Source organism: Podarcis filfolensis (assembly GCF_964270895.1).
Source record: "Podarcis filfolensis genome assembly, chromosome: 6".
In the NCBI taxonomy this organism is placed as follows: Eukaryota; Metazoa; Chordata; class Lepidosauria; order Squamata; family Lacertidae; genus Podarcis; species Podarcis filfolensis.
In genome coordinates this window covers 54,361,980-54,387,061 of record NC_139609.1, presented here as the reverse complement: position 1 = coordinate 54,387,061, position 25,082 = coordinate 54,361,980, and the positions used below count along the sequence as shown (strand labels likewise).

At 43.8% G+C, this 25,082-nt stretch overlaps 1 protein-coding gene and 1 long non-coding RNA gene across 5 annotated transcripts; one reads left to right on the top strand and one right to left on the bottom strand.

The window, feature by feature from the left end:
- The first annotated feature begins 944 nt into the window (after positions 1 to 944).
- Positions 945 to 23,546, top strand: IP6K3 (inositol hexakisphosphate kinase 3). Of its 4 annotated transcripts, none has more exons than XM_083620004.1 (6): positions 945 to 1,077; positions 7,062 to 7,470; positions 18,418 to 18,628; positions 19,635 to 19,813; positions 20,874 to 21,049; positions 21,541 to 23,546. In XM_083620004.1, exons 2-6 carry the CDS (start codon positions 7,272 to 7,274, stop codon positions 22,006 to 22,008), a joined length of 1,233 nt encoding a protein of 410 aa, XP_083476130.1. In that variant the 5' UTR covers positions 945 to 1,077; positions 7,062 to 7,271; the 3' UTR covers positions 22,009 to 23,546. The 4 variants fall into 4 exon arrangements, with proteins under 4 accessions (XP_083476130.1, XP_083476131.1, XP_083476132.1 ...); XM_083620005.1 differs by having other exon boundaries at positions 962 to 1,061; XM_083620006.1 differs by lacking the exon at positions 945 to 1,077 and adding an exon at positions 6,627 to 6,675.
- LOC310765235 lies at positions 7,652 to 12,949 on the bottom strand. Its single transcript, XR_014549504.1, has 3 exons — positions 12,828 to 12,949; positions 12,299 to 12,496; positions 7,652 to 8,855 (listed from the first exon to the last, which is right to left on the bottom strand). It is a non-coding gene; the product is annotated as an uncharacterized lncRNA (long non-coding RNA).
- Positions 23,547 to 25,082: the final 1,536 nt, after the last annotated feature.

Here is a 25,082-nt window from a genome sequence, read left to right as displayed (position 1 = left end):
GACTGGGTGTGGAGGGGATGGCCCAGCAGCAGCCCTGGGCCAGAATTCGCTGGCTACACAACCCGCAAACATGAACTGTCGGCCCACAAGGGGTGCCTGTTATGGGGAAGCAGGGTCGTTGTTCCCCAGCCCCTCCGCAAAAGGGTCCTCACAGCCCTACACGAGACACACCCAGGGGTAGTAAGAATGAAGGCCCTTGCCAGGAGTTATGTGTGGTGGCCGGGGATCAACGGAGAGAGAGAGGCCTGGGTCAAACACTGCCAGGCCTGCCAAGAATCCCGCCCCGATCCCCCAAGGGCCCCAGTCCAGTCCTTGCGACTCTGAGTATATTTCAAGTTCCAAGTAACAATGACAGTCAGTGGGGGACCTGTGGGTCATTACATTTGACCATAATGCCCATGTCTTTATGTTATTTTATACACATGAGCTGTGCACATGTTAAGAAGCTGTGGCCAATGCCAGCTACATCCGAGCACATGTATACAGCGATCTGCATGCAGTGTTCATTTTGTCTCCAAGATCAGTGCTTCTCAAGCTGTCTGATGTGGTGGACTGGCAATGCCCCCCAAATGTGCAAGGGACAAGTACCATATTTGGTCTCTGAAGTGTCCCACCCGACTTGGGCTGTGGTGGAGTCGCCATGGACCAGCAGCCAATGGCTCACAGACTGGCACCAGTCCATGGACGACCACTTTGAGTAGCACTGACTTAGACAGAGCAGTGTCCTTTGTAGGAAATGCAAAATATTAAAAGCAGCCCACAGTCACAGGTTTTTCCCTATCAATGTCACAAGTGTTTTTCTTCCTTCTCCTTGTCGCCATTTAACCCCCTCCAAGCCCAGTTGCGTCAGCTGTCGGCTGCACATAACACATGCTTGTCAAGAATTTCCAAGAAGATCAGGTGACACCTTGTGTTCCAATTCGCTTCCCTCCCTTACAGCCCAACTCACATACTGAGGCTGGACTTCCAAGCAAGGCTGCATTAGAGCAAGCAAACCAAGCGGATCAACATCTCGGATGAATCTGGGATAGTTGTGAACCACATATCCTTTGCATATACTGGTGAAGGAACAGCTGAGTAAGTAACTATTTTGTGCATTCACCAAGGTCTTCTTTTAGCTCTAGAGAGGGAAGGTTCTGATTTTGCTCTGAAATTATAGACTGTTGTGGTTGATCTTTAAACTTGGGTATACAGCCTTCATTTGGATCAGAAAGGGTGAGACTTAGACAATGAGGATGGAATATGAATCAGGGGGGTTGAATAAGTGAAATCTACTAAGTTCAGTTCTACAAAAGTTCACTGCATTGCTGTTCATGTTAGAGAGAATTTAGGGCATTCTGAATGTTCTTCTCTAGTTCCCACTGAGTGTTTCTACAACATCCCCATATTGCTCCTGAGTGGGGAAAGGGCTGCCAAATATTTGCTGACCTGCAGGTGTATTTCAATCTTAAGTGCACAGAATTTAGAATATTAGACCTTGTCTTCTATAAATATATTATAACATGCACAAAAAGGGTTTTATTCCCATTGAAAATTATAGAAGGGTCTCTAACTAGCAGGCCTTTGAGATCTAAGCCCAAGGCCATGAGATCTGCTTACACAGCTGAGTAGATTGTATGATAGCAGTCTTTGGCTGAAACACTAAACTCTTAGGTTGAGGGGTATATTCCTCAAATCTTAACCTTAATGTTGCTGTGGTGGTGAAGAGGGAGTATTTGTTATGATGTGACCAGTTCATTCCATTAAAAAACTCTCTTGGTGATGGAACATTTTGACCAATCCGCTACTCTCTGGTTAAAAAAATCACTGCCTTTGAGATCAAATTTGTTTTGTGGTGTAACAGGAGAGGTAGCTAGCCTAATAAATCTGTATTGACTGTCAATAAACCCATGATGTAACCTCCAGTTCACAGCAGAATATTTCAGACCTAGCTGATGCTGGAGGAGGAGGAGGAGGAGGAGGAGGAGGGAAGAGGAAAAGCACACACCCACACACCGGACAAGTAACTTAATCTCCGCTACTTGTTCTCCACGGACCGCTACTTGAAGGAAAGTCACTTTTCACATACTAATTACACTGGGAATTAAAATAAAGCTGCAGTTGTAAGCATGTTTACTTGAAAGTTGGCTTCTTCAAAATCAATATGATTGACTACAGAGGAAAATGTGTTAACACCAGAGTGTTGAAGTGAAATATATTTTTCTCTTTCAGAAATCTGTCACTGGGGACAAACTTCTTGCCCTTTCTATGCCCCCATTAAAAAGAGATTTTCCCACCCTGGTGCTGCCACCAAATTCAGATCACAATTTGGTCTGATTGTAAGCGTTATTAAAGTAAGGTTACCAGACGTCCCCGTTTCCCGGGGACAGTCCCCAGATTTACAAATCAGTCCCCTGACAAAATCCTATCATTCCTACTGAAGTTGAAAAGTGTCCCCGGATTCATTGGAAAAAAATCTGGTAACCTTATATTAAAGTCAATTAAGACTAAGGCACAGAAAAGCCTTGCAATTGGAGATCAGCTTCACAGTACCTTTTGAGTTCATTCCAGGGCATATGCTCAGCCCCCTAAAGGTTAGAGCAAGGGAGATTCCTATTCGTAGTTCTGTACCATATGCATATTTGCAAAATACCCTCCCTTTGCCTAAATTAGCAAAGGGTGATCACAGAACTTAGTGCCAAACTGGCCTAGATCCATACTGAAATGAAAAAAGCTGAAAGCCAGAGGCATTTTTATTAAGGTAGCTAGAAGTGTCTGCCAACTATGGTGCAGGAAGTGGGGGGAAACTTTTATAGCCACACACCCCAAAATATTGGCACTTATTCAGATATATCTTATGGCAGGGGGGAGACCGAGGGACAGCTACAGAAAATTTACTAAAGGTATACAAACCACCTGCCAAAGCAACAGCAGTTCCTCCATTATCCCAAATGCCCAAGCAATCACAGGCAAAGAGATGCAGCATTTTAGCAGCATATCAATCCTGGCTAATGTCTCTCCCATCCTTGCTGTCTGCAATCCTCCAGCTTTGCAGAGCAACCATATAAATCCTTCAGTGAAGCAAACTGTATCTTTGCTTCTTGTACATGAGGGATGCTGGGACCAGACATAAACTTTATGAACATCATATTCTTTCAGGAAAGGAAATACAAGATTAAAAGGGCTCAGAGTCTGTGCACACAAGGATTTATGGCCTTGGTGCTGGAACTTGACTCCTCACAGAGAATGAAGCTTTTCATTTTCAGCACTCTGTCACCCAAGACAGTTATTCTTTCAGATGAAGGAAAAGGAGCCAAAGTAGATTTAGAAATACACTGAGGACTAATGCTACACATCCCGTCTTTGTGCATGAAATGTCTGTATGGAAATAAGCAAAGAGCTAGCTGAAGTCAACCAAATCTTTCCCCAATATCTGCAGGGGGCTTTCGATCGGATACTAGGGCAATCTTTCAACAAAGCAACAGAGAGACGTGTCTGTCTGTCTGTCTGTCTGAAATGTCTCAGGCTGCAATGAGAGACTGAATTACACAATGGGGGAAGCAGATTTAAATCAGTTGGCTATTTTTAGGACTACCAAAGGGGCTCCATTTACTCTGCACTCTCAACTCTGCTGCAAACGTTTGCTTTCAAGTCTTAATATACATATATGACTGCAAAGTTGGATGTGTAACTATTTGTGCCACCTAGCAGCAATGGAGACTACTGCTTTAACACCCTGCTGCTCACCAAAAAATAACCCTGCATTTGCCACGGTACTCATTGGCAACTTACTTTGCCCATTACAGTCCTCCTTGCTTCGTTCTGAAATGGCTTCCCTTGCTTGCAGTTTTTTGGTTTGGAATAAGTGCCTTGTTACAATGTGTGGCTAGCGGCTTGCTTAGTTCATCAGCTAGGAGCAAATTTGCCTAATAGGCAAAGTGGGAAGGGCCATCATCAATGTGTTAAGAACATTACAAAGCCCTGCTGAGTCAGACCCAAGCCCATCTAGCCTAGCATCCTGCTCATTCCGTGGGAAAGCCTGCAAACAGGACCTGAGTCCTCTCCCCACTCATGACTCCTATAACTGGTATTCAGAGGCAATAGAGGATGCAGCTCTTATGGGCTGGGAAAAGATGGTGCCATTCATTAAGGGCTGATCTGGACTTCCTTCTGTGCTGCATTTCTCTTTCCTTTGTTCTCTTAATGGTCCATCACCCAAGCAATCTCCTCAACATAGCCTGGCTTATGTTTTAACACTTGCTGGATCCAGGCGTTAGAAGGATCTTGCATACAGCCTAGTTCCTCCCACCCAAACTCATAACAGTACGATAGGCTAAGCTGGCTGATTAGCTTACTGCCTCTTGGTGATGTACCAATTAATTTTGGAACTCAGTAAGAACAGAAGAAGAGCCCCACTGGATCAGAGCAAAGGCCTCTCTAGTCTAGCATCCTCTTTCCCACAGTGGCCAGCCAGGTGCCCACAAGTAGTCCACAAAAGTCCTGCTGTGGAGCCCCAGTGACTGGCATTCAGAGGCCTGCTACTTCTGACAGCAGAGAATGATATATAGGCATCCTAACTAGCCATGGATTGCTTTATCCTCAATGGATTTGTGTAATCTTCATTTAAAGCCATTGTCTAAATTGCTGGCCATCACCACATTCTGTGGTGGTAAATTCCATATTTTAAGTGCATGGAAAAATAGAAATGGATCTGAGGAGTCCCAGAGGCACTATTTTGTTGTATAAAGTGATTTTGTAAGTCTTGTGGAAGCCCAACTCTCAATGCTTTTAAGATAAGCATATTGACATATTGACATCTTTAGGGACTATGTGTGGATTATAAAAGTAGATATTTTAGCCACTTAAATTATTTCAAACTTTAACCATTTTGTGTGTGATTAATAGCTTTGGGCGATTGTTTGCATTTTGACTGAATATGCCAAATTTCTATTCTATCTGTGTCTGCAACCTCTGGGAGGATAGAAACCATGTCTACTTAATGGCCAAGTCTAAAAAGGATCAGGCGGTGATATTTTAAATCAGCATATCTACCGTAATTGAAAAAAAACTCTTCTTTATTTCAGTGGGACTTTCTTTCAGTTTGTCAGGCTCAAATTCATTTATTTAGAAAATGTCTATACCGCATAACATTTTGCACAAGTGATTTGCAGACATTTTAAAGTACAAATACAAATAAAGATCAGGATGCAATAAATATATTATAATACATTTTAAAATGGCAGTATTGTGCCCCAACCCTCATCCTGTTTTCTTAGATGCCCCAGTGTATTTTACTAGATTGCACTGTGTGGATCTGCCCCTGTGCCTGATATTTAAGGCCGATTGTACAGAACCAGTTGCGTACATTGTTGCCCTCTACTGGCTAAAGTTAGTATATATATTTTTCCATTACTGTTTGGGTGACACATTTGCTACTTGCTTGACTTTAAAACAGAACACTTTATAACATCTGATGGATCTAAACATATAGACATGTGTAGGGTAGTTAATGTTTTCAAGAAGCAGGTAAATATTAAATCTGCAAAAAAATAAATCAAAATTGTTCCCAAAGTGGGAGGATGTTTTATGACATGAGCAAAGTATTCCTATACACCATTTTTTGGTGCTGGTGGAACAATGCCAAGAGAACCTCTACCTGAGTCAGTGGACAGTGGAGGTGCCACTAGCCCTGAATCCAGCAAGCTCCTTGCCTGCACCGCTCCAAGTCCCACCCTAAGGCCAGGTGTAGCCAGATCATATTGGTTGTCAGTACAGGATTCTGATAAATCCCAAACAATGAAGAAACAACACATGAGACAAAGTCAAAGCATCTGTTGAGCAGCATCCAACATGAACCAGATCTCGAATGGAAAAGATACATGGGTGGGTTGCCAACTAGTCAACCCAGCAGGGCTCTTTCACCTTTGACAGTGGCTCAACGGACAGCAAGGATAGTGGGTTCAGTGCCTCTTGTGGCACCAGCTCCACCTTCACCTGTTGCATAACTGTCTGTCCTGGAGCTTGCATAGAATAAGTTGGTGAGCAATCTCATGGAAGAGCAGCCAAGAACATCCTCTAGTCACTGCTGCGGGTCATGGGGTGGGCCTTCCTTGTGGTCAGGGGTGAATGCTGTATCTTGGGAGGGTGCCTTGAGGAGAGCAAGGGAAGACAGACAGTCCACCTCTCTCTCTGTGTGCCCTCCTCGGTTTTTCTATTAAAAAAACTCAGATCAGGACATACCACACCAGTCAATAAAAAGACAACAGCAAACATTTTCCTTTCCCCCTTGCCTCACGAAGTCACATCAGGGCATATATAAATATATTGTCCTTGCAGGAGGAGGTTAAAAATAAAGAAAAGTACTGTCCTGTGACTTTACAAGGAAAAAGGAAACCTTTCCCTGTGTCGTAGTGTTAGGAGATGTGGAACATCCTGATCTGAGGTTTCTTTCGGGAAGATGTGGGTGTGGGGAGGTGAAGTGATTCCATGAGGGAAAGGCAAAAACCACTTTTGTTGACGCCAAGATGTTAATGGGTGAGGAATGTCCTATGTGGGTTGCCCAATGTGTCACTTTATTGGCAGGGGACGTCCTGATCCTGGGGTCCCAGAGACAAAGTAGAAAAGCTCATTAGCAGCTCCCCGGTAAGCAAGTGGAGATTGTTCTCCCAACCAGGAGTCTCCATAAGGAGAGAGAAGGTGCTTATTAATAACTTTATGTTAGCTGGCAGTAGGAATGCCCTGATCTAGCTGCTTTCAGGGGAGCCACATTAACCTGATAGCTTTCCTAGGTCATGTTTCCTTACCTTTCTGCTCTGCCAACCTTATCCATGCAATCTAAATTGGGTCCACCTTGGATACATACCTCAGGCCTTGGAACGCAGCCCGTAACTATGTCTCTAAAAGTGTGTTATGTGGAATATGCATTCATTTCCTGGCTATATAGCCTTCCCTTAGCCCAGAAATCAGCACATATAATGCTTGTGAAGTGTCTGACCTCTATGGGAATTGCATTGGACAATGGAGAATAGGGAGCGAGGAAGCAATTTGTTCCTGTTTTCTGACCTGCTTAATTTATGCTTTAGGTTACAGAAAAGTTCTCAGAGGATTACTCAGCAGCCAGAAGGCACAGGCGCTTTAGAACTGAGCTCACTTGCTGGCGTGAAGAGCCTCAAGCCATCTTCTATTCCCAGCTAGAGAGAACGAAAGTCGGGTTGTTTCTCCATTCGTGGCTTAGCATCTAAGAGAGACGGGCAGAGACACACAGAGAGGTGCTCCAGTGCCTCTGCTGCACCATGGTGGTGCAGAATAATCTGGACCTTGGGGATTCTAGAAAATGGATTGTGCTGGAGCCATTTATCCACCAGGTTGGAGGCCACATGAGCATGATGAAGTATGATGACTACACCGTCTGCAAACCCCTCGTCTCCCAGGAGCAATGGTTCTACGAGACTCTCCCTGCAGCAATGAAACGATTCACACCTCAGTACAAAGGTAGGCTCAAGACCCCAGCATCTACTGGAAAGCAGGTCCCTTTGAATGTTGAGTAAACATAATTGAAATCAGGCCGCAAGATTCAATGTTAATGCAAGAAAGAGGGTTTGCATTCAGTGATTGGTGTTTATTGCATGGTTCCCAGAGGGGTGCCATCTGTTGTTCCTCATCATAAGTTACCAAAGCTGAAAGAAAAGAGTGTGGTGGGGGGAACAGCAACAGTGGTGATGGACTTTGCCAATAATGCATTTTGGTGAAGGAGGCTTGCCATCCCCTTCTTCCCCATGCAGATCAGACCACTAATAATTTTTAATTTCCGTCTGACCAGGGTTACAGGATTGTCAGTGCTCAGTACTCCACTGTCAGTGCTGTGCCTGCGTCAATCTCACAGTCACAGCCTGTAGCCGAAGACGTTGTGCAAGCAGAACTAGAAACTGCTCGGTCTACAATTACACGATTGCTTTCTGCAGTACAAAAACACCTGTGCCATGGAGAAATTATTTGCTGCTGAAAAGTAGCCAAAATATGTAGGCCAGTTGTTGTTTGCTGCTTGTGAAGGAAAATGAAATCTGATACGCAAGTGAAAACATGGGGCTAGATCTAACATTCGTCATGCTAAGGTTGTGTACGCATTACTGTTTACTGTGATTCCAATGGGCTCCCGCTGCTGGTGTTTGAATCCATGTATGTGTGACATTAGCCACCATCCAACTATATCCTGTAGTTTATTGAGAAGTACTGCTGATTGGTGCACTTTCTCTCAAACCAGCTTCCATCTGATTTGAAAACAAAAACCATGATTAGACTGTGAAGGTGAAAACAAGAAGCGGTGACTTCACCATTATAAAATGTTGCCAACTTTTTGTACAGCAGGGATGGGAACTGGTAGCCCTCTGACCAATGGTCAAGGATAATGGGAGTTGTAGTCCAGCAGCATTTGGAGAGACACAGTTTTCCCATTGCTGTTTTATCAGGTCAGGCTACAACCCATATTACTTTCGTGCTAGCTGTGCCTTTGTGTGAACAAACATCTGCAAGCCCCCAAAAAGGTTGTTGTCAGGACTGCAATCTCAGATGGTCAGAAAACTTCACAGGTACATCTGGGAACAGACATGAAAAAACAGGAGGGAAAGAGGATGGAAGACAAGGGGGGTGGATCAAGCTCCTTTCAAAGATACAGAAACAGGAAGAGAAGGGGAAACCCATTTACAACTGAGAGGCGAGGCCTCTGGTGTCCTCCTCATTTAGCATTTGCCTGTTGACACTGCAAATATTTCACTTGTTGCAATGTCTGTTTGTAAGTAATACTGCCCGGGATTCATGGTGTTTATTTCCATTTGAGGAGGCCATCTGTGCACATTTCACCTCCCATAATGAGACTGCATCTGAGAATGAGAAAAACAGGCCTATAGCTGAGCATTAATATACACACTTTTTGTTGATAAAATGTCTTCGAAAATGCAACAGCAACAGCTACTGTTACAAGCCACCCCAACCTTTCAGTATACATGTACTTTTAGTTTTAATTCTGACAATGAGTGCTACTTGTTGACAATGGTGGGTTGGTTTGTTCTTAAGGTTGCAATTTTAATTGTCCATCCCTTTCTTCTGAATACAGTGATACCTCGGTTTAAGAACAGTCCGGTTTAAGAACGATTTGGTTTACAAACTCCGCAAAACCGAAAATAGTGTCTTGGTTTGAGAACTTTACCTCAGTCTAAGAACGGAATCCAAACGGTGGAAGGGCACCGGCGGCGGGAGGCCTCATTAGGGAAAGTGCACCTCGGTTTAAGAACGGACTTCCAGAACGGATTAAGTTCGTAAACCGAGGTACCATTGTAGTGTTCTTATGCAGTTACACTGTTACATTGCCATTTCTTTGTGATCTGGCACAGACCTTTCATCAAGCACACTGAGACCATTCCAGAAGCACTTCCATCCTCTTGCTCAGCAATAATTTGACCTTTTTCTTTAATGAGACCCCAAGGGTTTCCCTACAGAGCTAGGCTGCCACCTTGAATTGGTTTAGAGAGAAACAGGTGCTTGTTTGACAGTCCCTCTTCTTGGCAGGAACCTCCCAAATCAGTGAAGTCTTCTTGCATAATATTCATGTTGCTGTACTCAAATAAGCTGGTGCACTTCTGTGACTAAGAAGAGCATGACCTGGGAAGGCCAAATGACGCCTCTTCTATTAACTCACTAGGTGGTCTTAGGCAGGTCAACCACTGTCAGCTTCAGCTACTCCTCCTCCTAGCCTGCAACATGGGATTGTTTTCAGGATTACTGATAATAATGGATTGCATCCAACTAAGATCTGCTCTGAGTTGGACTAGCATTGGATACAACCCTATGTATGTGATGTAAAGCTTTAAAATACTCCATTAAGTGTTATATACAGTGGTACCTCGGGTTACAGACGCTTCAGGTTACAGACTCCGCTAACCCAGAAATAGTACCTCGGGTTAAGAACTTTGCTTCAGGATGAGTACAGAAACCATGCTCTGGCGGTGCGGCAGCAGCAGAGGCCCCATTAGCTAAAGTGGTGCTTCAGGTTAAGAACAGTTTCAGGTTAAGAACGGACCTCCAGAACAAATCAAGTTCTTAACCCGAGGTACCACTGTACATGCTATTTATCATTAACTAAAGGTGAATGTGGGATCTCCCCTCCTCTCCATTAGCAACTTGCTGGAAGGCTGTGCTTGTTTAGATGTGAAATCCAAGGTCTTAGAAAGCAAAGTCATGGGTGCAGGGCAGGCAGATGGAATCATCATCAGTCTAAACAACATTAACACTCAGCATTGATCTTTGCCCGTTTCCTGCTCTCCTAAGTCACATTGTAAGGTGAGCCAAGATACAGGACACCAGGCATCTTGTCTGAATCTAGCTGGCACTGGGGATCATGTGTCTAGAGCTGACGTCATCTCCTCTCTCCCAGAGAGGTAGCACATGCTCCAGAAGGCAAATTCCACTATCTCTCAGCTCACCAAACAGCAATGCTTGCTCTAAAGTGCCAGGTGGGGGAAGTTCTGACTTCTTTTTTTAAGCCTGGGAGAAGGAAAAGTTATTCATCTGATGCTCAAAAGCCTATTAAAAAGGTACCAGGCAAACCTCTCAGGGGAGGCGATTCCATAGCTAGGGGTTCGTGCCTGAAAAGACCCCTCTCCCTCACTTCACTGCGTGGGGGCGCTCAGAACTGGGCCTCTGAAGAGGACCTCAAATATATACAGGCATGGGCATAGCCAAGACTTAACTGAGGTTCTGCCCCCTCTAAGATGAAGTCTGCCCCCTCCCAACATAAATCCTGGCTACGCCCATGTATACAGGAAAAAGTGTATATGAGCATATCACACCCGTGCTTCCCTGTCCTCACTGGCTCCCAAACTGTTTCTGAGACCAATTAAAAATGGCAGTGTTGACCTTTGAAAGTATTACAGTTTGGGACCAGGGTACCTGAAGAATTGTCCATCACCACTTGAAGCTACCCAAACCTTAAAATTCTCTTTGAAGGGCCTTCTCCAGGTGCCCCTGCTGAGTGAGGTACAGTGGGTTTTTACTGGGGAAAGTGCTTTTTCAATGGTGGTACCCCAGCTGTGAAATGCCAGCCTTGGTATCTTTTCTGATTTTTAGCTGTGACCTGGTTTTCAGTGTTCATCCTTACATGGGCTTCATGGCTGATTTTATGTTCTTTGTTTTCTGTGGATGAACATGTTTAGTGTGTTTGTTTTGCTTTAAAGGATTTTATAGGGTTGTTGTTGTAAATTGCTTTGGGACTTTTCCTGTGTGAAGCAATTCATAAACTGGATGAGTTGAACCGCACTGAATTTTTGGTGCCAAGCAAAGACCTTTTCCCTGAGATTTTTAATCAGCTAGTTTCTGAGTCCCTATTACCGGCCCCACGTGTTTTATTCAAATGTATGAAATTTTAGCTTGTTTTTAATTCTATTACAAGCTGCCCCGAGAACCAGGCTATTGGGAGGCCTATAAGTACTTAGGAAAGCATAGAGACACTTATACATAGTTAAGAGATTAAAAAGAAACAAATTAGGAATCTAGAAGCATGCTTCTTAAAATCTAAAAACAAAATTTTGTTACTCTCATCTACACAGACCCACGATAAAATGTGTTTTGAATGAAACATCTGTGAAAGAAGAGAGAGCCTTAAAGATCTAAAAGAGCTTGTAATCAATACATTTTCAAAATAGGATCAGGGAAGTGAACTATCAATATGTATTATGGGATAAGAGGCTCTTAAACTGATATTCTTCTATCAAACGCTTTGCTGCCTGCCTTAACCAAAAAGTTATTATTTCGCTCACTCCCATTATTTTTTCTAAAGCACGTTAAAAGCAGTTCAGCTCACACACTTCCTCCACTGTTGTTAATTAACTTCCCCCTAGTGACTGTAAGTAAAGCAACAGAAGACAACGCTGCCCCAGCCCAAACTCCTTATGCCTCCACCTCTCTCTCTCTCTCTCTGTGAGGCAAGATAAAAAGCATTTCCCTCATGTCCTGGGCTGGCAGATTTCCATGGAAGCATAACATATAGAGGTTTTAGAGAGAGCACCTGCATTTTAAGGCTTCTCTTTTAGCTCAGCCTCTTGCCAATATTTTGTCTCGGATATGCGAGGTGTTCCCTATTCATGACCCAGTAAAGGCAACTAATGCTCCCTCAATGGCCATTTGAGAAAGAGCTTCAGGATGTATCTCTTTACTTTAAAAACAATTTTACATCTCCACAATTCCAGTGACGAAGCCATGAACCTTGTCTGAGGATCAAGACCCCTCTGCAGATTTTTGTCTTGTCTCAGTCTCTTTCTTTAGTTTGCACCTTATTGTTCCAGCCAGGGTATTCTTGTGCTGCTGTCTGCATGCTAACATTCCCCATCTCTTAGAGTTGGGGGAGGCAAGGAAGGTAGAGGAATTTTCATAGCGCAAGTCTGCTCCCAGGATGGGTTGCACCCAGCCTGCTGCTTGAAATGGCAGGCAGGATTGTTTACTCATGAGTAGGTCTGCCATCAGTTAGATGCTTCAGATATAAATATTTCAGTCAATGCCCAGTAGAGAAGATAAAAAGGAAACAAAGCACATAAAACACAATAAAATTTGTTAAGTATAATATTAAAAGTGTAGTTTAAAACAATGTTGATATTTTTTTAAGAAAACCAATGAGAAATATACAATAATTATTTTAAAATGGTATAAAACAAGGTGAGGTACTAATAATTTTAAATTAATACAAGATACTGTGCAGCAATTTTTTAAATTTTAATTGTATATTTTACACCCGAGGAGAGGCACTTTTGGGATTTCCTGCCTCAGCTGCCAAAAACACTTGGCCAGCCTTCATTATTATTTACCTTAACATGGAGGGAGGGGGTGCCATTAGCTGTTCAGCCTCAGACAGCGAAATATCTTGGGCTGGCTCTGCTCTTTTCCATTAGGCAAAATGGTAGCCTAAATGTCAAAAGGAATACCTGTGCGCTCTCTGGCTTGGATTCACCAGTGTGGCTGGACCTTGGTTCTATTTTTATACACCCTGAAGGCTTCACAGAGGCCTAGGGACCATTGCGTAAGAACGCCATTTTGCAAAACTTTGCTTGACTATTGCTACAATCTAGGCTGCAACCATATGTACTTAGGAGTTCAGTGGGACTTACTTCAGAGTAAACATGCATAGAATTGCAGTGCCTGTTTACAGAGACGACAGCTCCTTTTATGCATTTCCAACAGGAAAAAATGACCTTGAGACAAGTTTGCTTCCCTCTCTCTCTCTCTCTCTTTCCCAAAGCTGCCTGCTGAGAACTACTGTGAAATTACAGATTTGTTTTTCAGGCCAGGTTCTGCCTAGATTCATATTGCACATGGCAGTAAATAAATGTGCCTATTAATTTAAAAATATACACACAAGAATGGAGCTAGGGAGCTACATAGCAAAACAGCTTCTGAGAATTGCCGAGATGCTTCTAGCATGCTGATACCTTCTATAAATACTCTCTGCCTGACTAATTTGCTATACACATACCCCAACTGAATCACCACGGGTACCAAAATGAAGGCTAAACCAAGCCTTCAGGATGTAGAAATCTGGTAACAGCTTTTGCCAGATTCTAAACTGTAGCAAAGCCCACTGCAGAACTCATGCACTGAAACCAAGTTGCATGTGCTGGTGGGTTTTTTGATCATATGTTGCACATACCAGTGAAATGAGGTGCCATGAAACTCTTGGCTAGTTTTGTTGCAACAGATTAACACGCGCGCCCCCTCTGGAATATGTGACAATTAATCTGCTAGCCCATTCTTCCACTGAGCTTTGCCGTAAAAATACTCGTTGGCCATTCCAATTAGTATACACCAATTGCACCAGGTCAAGAGAAATAGGTTGTATTTGCAAAAAGTGTGGGTCCCAACCAATTGGTCCCAAACCTCCCAAATGTAACTGTTAAGACATGGAAACTATAGGGAAGTGGCTCCCTCACTGCTGCTTTAACCTATGAAAGGTCAACTCACTTTGGATATGTCAGGGTTTTGCCACTAGCTTATTGATCATTGGGAACAAAGTTTAACAAATATAGTTAGGGTACAGAACCTCTCCTTCAGAGGTTTTCAAGAAGAATTGAGCTGGCATTCATTACAGATGCCTACATAATAGGATGCTTTGCCTCAGATTAGACTGCATGGTCCTTCAAATCCCTTCCAAAATTTCTGACTCTGTTCCAGTGCATGAGTTTTAGGTTATGTTTAAGACTTCTTGGTCTTGGACAAAATAAGTGTTACATTATGCAGCCATTCAGTGTCTATTTCCTCCTCCTTGTTTGGCAAACACACACACACACACACACACACACACACACACAACACTAATTGATTCATCAGCAAAAATAGATCTGGCGTTTCCCCCTCCCCACTTCTTAGGGTATATAGCCAGAGTCAGGACCAAGAATTTATGCATGTTGAGAGCATGTTAGTTCAGCATTCCCAACACCCCATAATAAAGAGGTAGAAATCATACTGATCTCAGATTGTCCAACACTGGCCAATTCTGCTGAAAATAAGAGACCTTTCAGTACTTCTGTCTCTGCTTTTGGTTTAACTCTGCAGCGCAGAAGCTATCTGCTATGGGAGCAGCCATTCAAGCACAGCCATACATCTGTGCTGGTCTTATATTTTGAGCAGCTGTGAAAAAGAGGAGGGCCCCAAGAGTCTTAATGCTGATCACCAAGAGACAACAGCTGCTTAGGATATCTGAGTCAAGCTAGGGAAGCATCTTGAATGTGAAATACATGCAGAACTAGGTTAGTAGAGTAAGAAGATGCTGTGCTTTATGAGCATTTTTCCCCCTGTAAGACAGTGGACACATAACAGCTCCTGGAGTTAACAGTGCAGGAGATTACCTACAAAAATACATTTAGGGTGCAATCCAAACCCTCAGTCTGCCCTGCTGGAGGGGGATATTGGATGGGGTAGAGGTCTCCATCCACTCAGCCCACAATAGCTCTGCCAGCATGTGCAAAGAGAGCTCTGTCTGCTGAAGCTGCAGGCAGGTGGAAGTTCTGCCGGTGGGCTTCCAGCTTCTGGCAATTTAGGGAAAGCCCCAAAATGGGGCATTGAGGGGCAGGTGAGCTACTGAGCAGGCTCAGGATCTGCTGCATCCTTAGCCAGACTCACTGTTGCCATTTGATGGCGTCAGGCGCCATCCAGGCTCTGTTCCTCCATCATATCTCACCACTGCTTGGCCGTGGTTTGGATTCCTCTGCCACTCATCAAATATTGACAAAATCGGGGGTGTTGGCTATCTCCAGGTTTTGGAATAGAGAAGAAAACCAGGTCCTCATGCTTCATCAAATCTCCTGCACTCGGTATCTGTGGAAGGGGCTAATATGTGGAGCAACGTCTGTAAAATGGCTGCCAACACACAGCCGCAGGGCAGAAGGGCGTCAGTTGGCAACCCTGCTCTGTCCCTAGTTCCCACCAGAGGATTTGGAAGCCTCTGGGCACTGCTGTGAGCAGCTCACATGGCCCAGAGGAGTCCTGGCTAATCCTCAAAGGGCAGTCACTATGCAAAAGACTCTTCAGCTGGCCCCGCAGTGCGGAAGTCGGAGCTGGGGATGAAAAGCGCAGTGTGGCTGTGCCTGAAGGAAGAGGGACAACTGCCACTGGCCTTTCTTCCAAAGGTCAAAGCTGCCTCCTCTGCAAGCCATGCCCGAAAGCAATCTGTCATTTGAGATGTTCTGGGCTGCAAGTGTGATCACTCAGGCTTTATTGGGAGTGGAGTAAATATATAAAAGGTTACCCAGCTGGCACTTCAGCCATGTGAGTCCCATTAAAGTCAGCAGGAAGAAACGGCGCTGAAATACAGGGTGCAAGTTTGGCACAGGGACTCTCTCTTTGGGGCTGCCTTGTCACAACCCGTGGCTTAATCCTATACCTTAGACCTGATTTTCACAGTATCAGATGGCTCTCCAGGTGGTTGCCTCGCAGCCCCAGTTTGGATGTAGGATATTGAAGGTTTATCCATTCATACAGGCCACAATTCTTCTGGTATAGCACCACCTGCAAACCTGAAGTTCTACCCTCCAAGGGGGGGGAGAGGAGGAGAAAAGGCATTTGGGCTGGAATTTATCTGATCTCTACAACCAGCCCTTGTTAGATGAGCCTCTTCTCTTTCTTCCCTCTTTCTCTTGCTTTATCACCTTTGTTTTTCCTTGAGGAAAGGGCATGCCATTTTGGCTTATGTTGTTTCTGAATGGCCTATATAAAACAAAAAGGAAATGTGGATGCAGGGGGTTTTTTGGGGGACGACCGCCACTCTGCAGTTAGTGCAAGGCAGCTTTTTAATTGTGCAAGCATGCATTTCAAAAACCACATCGATACAGCATCTGTTTGTTTCTTTTTACAACAACAAAAACCTCAGCTGAAGCATCACAGGTGCAACAGACAACTAATTTGGAACTTCTGCCCTCCCAAACTATTATTATTGTTGTTAATTATTATTATTGCATTTATATGCCATCTTTTATCCAAGGAGCTCCAGGTGGCATACATGGTTCTACCCCCTCCTCATTTAATCCTCGCAACAACCCTCTGAGGCAGCTTAGGTTTAAAGGCAGCGACTGGTCAGGGAACTTCATGGCCAAGTGAGGATTTGAACTCTGGTCTCCAGCACTCTAACCACTACACCACAATGGCTCTCACGGGTTTAAGGATCAGGGATAAGAACAGACACTCTGCCCATGGACTATTCTGAGCTTTTAGCCTTTGGGACATGGCAAGTTAAAACCCAAATAAACAAATGAACAATAATGAGGGCTATTTTGGTACGATACCGTCACACTTGTTCCTGCTTGGAATATCCTGCTCTAAAATATGCCGACAACAAGATCCGCTGTCTTAAGTATGCCAGACCTTGCTTTCGTTTTCTATGGTGTTTTATTTTAGGGCAATACCTATTGCCACACATGTGAAATCTGAGCAATGTGGGTAAGGGCCTGTGCTATTCTAGAACATGCAAAGCAGCAGATCTCATATATAAAGGAAAGGCTAAAGGGTAGATAATAAGACCACTTACCACTGCTTTAGTCCCAGTTACAGATGAGAGGGCAGCAGAGGTCGGGGGGACGGGACACAATAAAGCGTTAAGAATGCTTGTTAGTTTCCTGGTTTCAGGAACTGGTTTTTTATCTGATTGTCTTATTTAAAGGTTTGGGTTCTGCACAAGAACAGTTACTAACAGTGAAGTAAAGTTGTGTATGGCAGGAGAGCCATGCCTTAAAATCAAACTGATGCTGAATTCCTGTAAAGCGGGAGCTGGGATCAATTTGAAGTGCAGGAAGAGAACACTGAACTCATACTTTATTCTCTTAAAACACCTCCTCTAGCCATTTCCCCCAGTGGAAATACTGGATGTAACTTCCACTGAGAGAGGCAGAGATAGGAAAAGCAGCTTCAGGTTAGGGGAGGGTTCAGCACTCCCTTCTCACCCACACCCATGCTGCACTTTAGGTCATTTGCCCCACGCTCCAGTTTATAGGATAGATTTCATATGAAGTATAGTGTTGAAATGGAGATGAAAGGAAAAGGCATTTCAGAGAGGTCAAGTACTGTTTTCTGATGCATGCCAGGGAACATGCTTGACTCCTGAAAGTCAAAGATCTAAATAGAACTAGCTAAGAACTGTCTGTAGCTTCCTATGCAACTACAAATGCTTTCGTAAGTTCTCTTCACACAATATAGCCACACTCCCCACAAAGAGCAGGTTCATAGTCTGAGGGTGCTTCTGGATCCATCTTTGTTGCTAGAGGCCCAGGTGACCTCCAAAGCTAAGTGTGCTTTATGCAATACTGCTGGGACAGCTCAGCTGGTAGAGCATGAGATTCTTAATCTCAGTGTCCTGAGTTTGAGCCCCACTTTGGGCAAAAGATTCCTGCATTTTTTGACCCTTGTGGTCCCTTCCAACTCTACAATTCTGTGATTGTATGATAGCATCCCAAGACACCACAGTAATTTCATTTTTGCCCTAACCAAACGTAGGTAATGGCTTCACAAATTATCTATAGCATACTAACCAAATTCACAAACAAAGGGTGGGATCCAACATTGCATTGTGATGAATGTTACATCTGCACAAGCATTTCAGCTTGCCAGATGGAACAACCCCCTCACCCCACCTCACATTCTTAGGGGTTCCCCTGACTTCTCCAGAGCTAAGTTTGGGGGGGGGTCCATTGGGGGAGGCGAATCCCTGTTGTGCAAATGGGGTTTATTAGGTGAATTCCACCCTAAGTAATTTGGAGGAAACCAATATTTGCAGAGGTTCTCAGTGGAAGTAAATTGGAACGGTGACTGACTGTCTCGTTAAAAGTGCTTAATTGTGAACTTTTTTTGCTCCTCCCAGCACCAATATACTGAACTTATATCTCTCACATTTTCATTTTTGTCTTTCCTTTAAAGGTATTGTTTCTGTACACCTCAAGAAGGACAGCATGGGCAATTTGAGCCTCATAGCCTGCCCGCAAACGGATAACCGCAGTTCCCTGGACAATGCCTCCAAGGAGTCTTCAATGACAATTTGGCAGAAGCTCAACCAGGCAAACACCAGCAGTGGTGACCACACGTTTGTCAAATGGAATCATGGCCCACTCACAAACACCGCCAAGGACAGGTAAGGAGCCCACCTCCAGCAAAACATGCACCTGTGCAATTCTCCTGCTTCACAAAGCAGCAGTGAACACACCTGGGTTGAACTCAGGTTGTCCTCATCCTCAAGGGTAGCTCAAGAAATGGGAATTCCACATGGAAATAGGAACTGCACATAACATTAGTCTATCCCAAGGGATGCAAAAGCACTGAGAGCAATTGGAAACGCATTCAGCTTTCACACCGAGGGAAGTAACTCTTTTCAGTGGCAAAGTCCTTGTTTAAAGCATCACATCTTGAACAGAAGTTAGTGCACTTGGCTTCAGTAAGGGGCCATATCTCCTTCCCTCATAAACTAAACCAGGAATGAAGAACCATGTTGTCTGAGGCCTGCATTCCTGTCTGGGCAACCTTCCATGGCAGTAGTGGTTGGGGCCAGAGGGAAAATTGGACACGGCAATGGTATATATGGTAACATATATGTTACCTTTGTTGGGTAGTTTCTGCACACACCTTTTTATTCTCTATGCAGACATGCAAGAGGCATCATCAGAGTTCAAGGACACATTCCAGCCAGGCTTAGAAATATGCACTAAGTTTTACTGGTGTCACTGGCACTTACGCATGTTGAACTTACACAATTTCAACTTTGCATGATTGCAAACCAGCCGGTCGAAATCACACAAATCAAATGCATGGAACACAGAAAGCTTCAGAGCTCTTTCTGTGCAGGGTTTTCCCAGTGCGTAAAAAATCCACTTGAGAGCCTCTCGGGCAAGGTGGAGAGCTTAAAAGCCTTGCTGGGAGGGTGGGAGGTGAGACCAGCATGCCATCTCCATAAGTTAAGATTGCCCATGTGGCAGTTCCAAAGGGTTGCTTGGACTATACATGTTTTTGCGTATACATGCCATCTCCAGAACGTAACCCCTGTGAGTTACCTGCAAACATGTTTAGGGTCAGATGATAGGCTATTACTTCTAGATAGTAGGCTAATCATATCCCCCCTCCTTTTTCTTTTGCATTGTGCGTAGCTGCCAGGGGAAAGCGGTATTACAGACAGACCTCCAGTACCACAGAGACGTGTCTTCAATTATGGAGGATGCCAACGGGAACCAGCCAGAAAAGAACAGCTATAATCCCTGGGGACTGTACTGCCATAAACAGCATCTAAACCGCATGTCTTCGAAGTATAATGAGAACAAACTTCATCGTATCTTTTTCCTAGCTGTTTTTCTACATTTTATTTTATTTTTATAATCCCAAGGTTGCAATGCAGAACTCCCAGTATCCCTTTCACTTTTAATAATAGATGAGCATTTCAACATACATATATATATCGTGGATAACTTGTTCTAATTTTAGGCTCCAGTAGTACTGGATAAAATAGAAATACATAAGGAACAATCCTGTACAGTTTAGTCATAATAAGTAATGGCATTTGTTTCAGTGGGACTAGGGCTGGAACACTTACTTGGGAGTAAGTGCATGGAACTCAATGGGACATACTTACAAGTAGGCAGGTATCACAGTGTTAGTCACAACTAATATATGCTGGATTTTGCCCACATTCCCAAGCTCTGTATGAACCTTGTCTCAAAAATACTGAAACAATAAATCGAAAAAATGCAAATAAATGTTTATTTATATTATTTCTAGTCCACCTTATAACAGAAGTTCTCTGTCACAATGTGCCATGTTCACAATATGGAAGGGAGGAGAATTGCATCTCATAGATTTTTAGCTTCACTGTTTTATTTCACGTATAGGAAGCTGAGTTTCAAAATATGAAAAGCTGAGTTTTGCACTCCTCTAATATCACTTTGACAATTTTTAAAAGCTATGCATTCAAATGTAAAAGTTTCAAAGGGAAGTTTTAAGCAGTCTGGATTTGCTCTGATTTTCCTTTCAGCTCTACTTTATGTCACTCAGTGAAAAAAAGGGGGGGAGAGTCTACATGCACAAAAATCTGTCTGAAGTCATGTAAGACCCAGCTCCTGATACACATCTCAAAGCCCAATCATGTAATAAGAACTTCCTAGCAACCTTTATGCATTGGTTGGTGTCCTTTATACCTGGAAAGCCTCCACCAGCCTTTAGCAGTGACTGAAAATGATAGACAGCTCAGAGGCAGTAGAACATCCCCAGGATAAATGAGTTGAGATGGAAACAAAAAGCTGGTCAGGGGAGCTAGCGCAGGTGGACTGCAAAGTTTTGCTACAGTTGTAAACCTAAGTAAAAAAAAAATTGATTTCCTTAACTCATGTGTCCAGAATTTTTGTTGCTTGAAAATGTGGTATCCAAATATAAATGCCCTTGCATTCTGGACTTAAAGATGGGAACCAGACAGCATGGTGATGATGCATCAGAGGAGAAGAAAGCACGCCAAATAAAGAAGTGTGAACAGAGCACATCAGCATCCCTTGGAGCCCGTATTTGTGGGATGCAGGTAAGAACAGCTCATTCTAGTGTTTCAGAATAAGGAAAGAAGCACACAGGTGTGTCATCAGAGAGTACATTCTTCAACAAAGAAATAGGGCTTGGAATGAAACTATAATATACACCAACTGAGAATGTAGTGTTAGAAAAAATAACATTATTGATTTTACAGCTCAGCTTTAGCCTGACTATTTCCTTTGTAAAAAAAAAATTGAGATAATAAACCTGAAATATTTGTTGATTTGTGAAGGTTGTCTGGCATAGAAAGGTGAAAGATACCTCCTAAATATTATAGCTTTTTTAAAACAAACACTTCCTACTTCTTTATGCAAAAACAGAGTACAGTCCTCATGTTGTTGAAAACCAATAACAAAATCCCCTCAGAGTAGCTGTTGTTGCTAAAACAATTAAGATTCCTGTAACACCCTAAAAATAAGAACAGGCTATCGAAAATAACTTCTCAAACATCTAATGTGTTGTCCCTTGTTCTTTTCCCCCAAGGTCTACCAGGCAGACACTGTTCAATATCTCTGCAAAGATAAGTACTATGGGCGAAAACTCTCACCAGACGGCTTCAGGCAAGCCCTCTTGCAGTTCCTTCATAATGGGAATCGCCTCCGAACGGATCTTGTGGAACCCATCGTGTCTCAGTTGAAGGCTCTGCTGTCAATCATCAAAAAGCAGAACTCTTACCGGTTCTACTCCAGCTCGCTTCTCATAAACTATGAGGGACTGGAGAAAGCAACGCCTTCAGACAATCACCCTCAGGGACACTGTCAGCATAGTAGCTGCTCTGTTCCACATGGAAACAGCCACCCCAAAGTGGATGTCCGTATGATCGACTTTGCTCATACAACCAACAAAGGCTCTAGGTTTAATCACACCGTCTATGAGGGACCAGATCATGGCTACATTTTCGGTCTAGAAAACCTAATAAAAACTTTTCAGAGTATCTCTGTGGGAGAATGACAACGACTGAACTACCGAGAGACCTTGTGGTTGTAAAAGGCACACCCCGTACTTCAGAGCAATGGCTCTCCCAGCAACTATGTCACAGCCAGAGTTTTCAGGGGGTGAACGGATGGCATATTAGGAAAAACTCTGAAGATACTAAATGCTACTGTGGATTACACAGAATCCATCATACCTGCGATCCATAAGAAGGTTATTGCCCTTCTCAGCTAGAAGGAAATGTTACTTGAAAATCATTTTAGGACTTGTTCATAAAGTACCATTTAGACTTGCAAGGCCGACAGAGGCCAAACACATGCCGTGCTCATGAAAAGGGTGGTGTAGATAGTTTAGCAAGTCCTTAAAAACCTCCAGCTTTACATTTTAATTCACTGTTTGATGGGCCAAGGACTTTCAATAAAGCAATCATATGACAACCATGCTCCACATGCTCAGCCGCCACCAAACTCTGGCACTTTAAAAATGGGCTGTAGATCAATTCCTTGATTCTTTATATTCCATACCAGAGTGTGGGGGGGAAGTATTCTCCAAGGAATCTATGTGTCAGCCGAAAGGAGTGAGTGAGTAAAGCAATAAAAAGCAGGCGCAGAAGCAGGCAGGGGCGAGATAGCCCCTCCTGGAATAAGGCAGTGCTTTCCAAGGTTCTCTGATGGAAGAGCTAGAAGGGCTGTTACGGAGAGGGTGCAAAATCTGTGGAATAACAGTCATAAATGAATTCATGTCATGGCTTTTTATATTGGAGAGACGTCACCTGAGGAATTAGACAGGCCTTGAAGACATGTGTGCACAGATATCAGGGTTAGGGCCCAGAGGCGGAGCTAGCTGCTCCGGCACCCAGAGCGGCACACATGCTGTGCACCTGGGGGCAGGGCCATGGGGGCGGGGCAAGCATCTCAAGGGGAGAGACACCCATGGGGGCAGAGTGAGCTGCCCATGGGGGGTGGAGCGAGCCGCCCATAGCGGGCTGCTTACAGGGGGAGAAGGGAGCCGCGCCACTTTGCCAGGAGCCTTCCTCCCTTCCCTCTTCTTTTTGCCAGCTTGGGGGAGGCTCCCCCCCCCAGAAAGCAGCCTGGTAGCAGGGGGCAATGGCGCACCGCCCAAACGCAACTCCCAAACCTCCCCCAAGTTGTCAAAACGAAAGGGGAAGGCCGCTAGCAAGGCAGCGCACCTCCGCCCCTTCCCCCGACGGCTCGGGGTAGGCTTGGGAGTCACGGGTGGCCACCACGTCGAGTGTCACCCCCTCAGTGATGACACCTGGGACGGTCCGCCCCCGGCCCCCTTCCTCTGCCCCTGTTAGGGCCCAAGTGTCATCGAGATGTTTTGTGTTGCATTTCTGTGCATGTGTGCACGCACCAACAAAACTTGACAAAATGTTTACAGACTTTGTTGATCTTTGTGAATATGGAACCACCAAATAATCGATTCCTTCCTGTGTCCTATGTCACATGGGAAAACTGTTAGAATATGTTTAAATAGAGAGAAGCCCAAAATGGGAATGTCAAACTGTAAATAAATTGCATAGCCCGTGTAACAAACTGGTTAAGTCTGTGTTTCCTTTCTGCTGTTTCTTAAAGATCTGTTGGCATTTGCATAATTGCTGTAAAAATCATCGTTTCCCCCTCGTTTAAATTTCAGGCCTCCAGGGAAATCCTTTTGCTGCCTATGTGTTGCCTGTGGCTTGCGAATAGCCGCAGATTGTGACAGGAAGATTAAATCATTAGGCCCAGTACATGCTCCGCTTAGACTGCTACCCAGCTGCAGGAAATTGCTAAAAGAAGTAGTTCACGATACCAAATATTGCTAACATGCAACTGACAGCAAGCATCCGGAGCAGAAGCATTTGAGCTGTCAAAGTCTCCAGGCACAAATAGCTGTTGTCTTCATTTGCACTGCTCATAGAACTCAAATCCTTGTTACACTTAAAAAGAAAAAAGAATCACTCTTCCTCACCCCCTCAAAAAGTAATTAATGCAAATCGAAGTTTCCAGAGGGATAGCCATTTCTGTTGCTGCAAAAACAACCAAGAGTATTGTGGAGACTTAAAAGCTACAGGTGCCATCTGGCAAAGTAATACTCAGAGCAGTCATATGGAATCTCCATACATATAAAAAAACCGCTGTGAAAATGCGTTTTTAAAAAACATTTTGAAAAATAAATTGAATTTTGCATAGTGTCACCATCTAGCGTCACACTTGTATATTGCACTTTACAACACATTTAAAATGTTTTATTTGCAGAGTAAACCCACTGAAATCCATGGACTTAAGTTAACCAGTTATATCTATTGATCTTAATGGGTCTACTGTGACCACCAGATACCATCCTAACACATTTTATTATGGCATGGAGTTTCATGGACTTGAGCCCACATCATCAGATGCAAATGTAGTTCATTTTCTGCCAAGATTCAGACAACAACTGTGCATTTTACATATTGTGGGCTATCCAACTAGCCCTTCTGTGTTAACCATATGGTTGCATCTTGGAAAGGAGAGCCTTATAATTTGTGTGGCTGTGCAGATTAAGACTGCAATTCTGTCAACATTTACTCTGCAGTAAATCGCAATGAATTCTTACTTTGGAGTAACTTGCTTCCGAAATACTAAGTCCCACTGCATTAAATGAAACTCACTTCTGAATTAACCCCTAAAAAGGACTATGCATCTCATAGAGGGGAGTAAGAAAAAGATCGCATCCAACTAGCCAGGTAAAGCACGTGGCTTCCCCCAAAGAATACTGGGAATTTGAGTTTGTTAAGGGTACTGGGAATTGCTGCTCTGTGAAGGATAAACTACAATTCCCAGAATTCTTTGGGAGAAATCATGTGCGAATCAAACTCAAACTCTCCTTTGCTGCTTTGCATAAGACGACGCCCCTACCAATCCCTCTCCACTCCCAACACGGGCGCACAGGCAAATACCGAAGAATGAGCGCCACCCCTAAAGTCTTCCCAATCGAACGAATCTTCATAGAGATAGGAAAAAATAACGATGTAACATGTTGCCAGATTTCTGGTTTCTATGGACTCCGCCCCCGCACCCCTTGCGCAAACTCACATAAACCTATAGAGA

Bases quoted from the DNA above. Each gene is read 5' to 3' on its own strand.
- IP6K3 (XM_083620004.1), top strand. From the start codon at position 7,272: ATGGTGGTGCAGAATAATCTGGACCTTGGGGATTCTAGAAAATGGATT. The intron at 18,629-19,634 runs GTAAGGAGCCCA...CATTGTGCGTAG, and splicing joins ACAAACACCGCCAAGGACAG to CTGCCAGGGGAAAGCGGTAT. The intron at 21,050-21,540 runs GTAAGAACAGCT...TTTTCCCCCAAG, and splicing joins CCCGTATTTGTGGGATGCAG to GTCTACCAGGCAGACACTGT.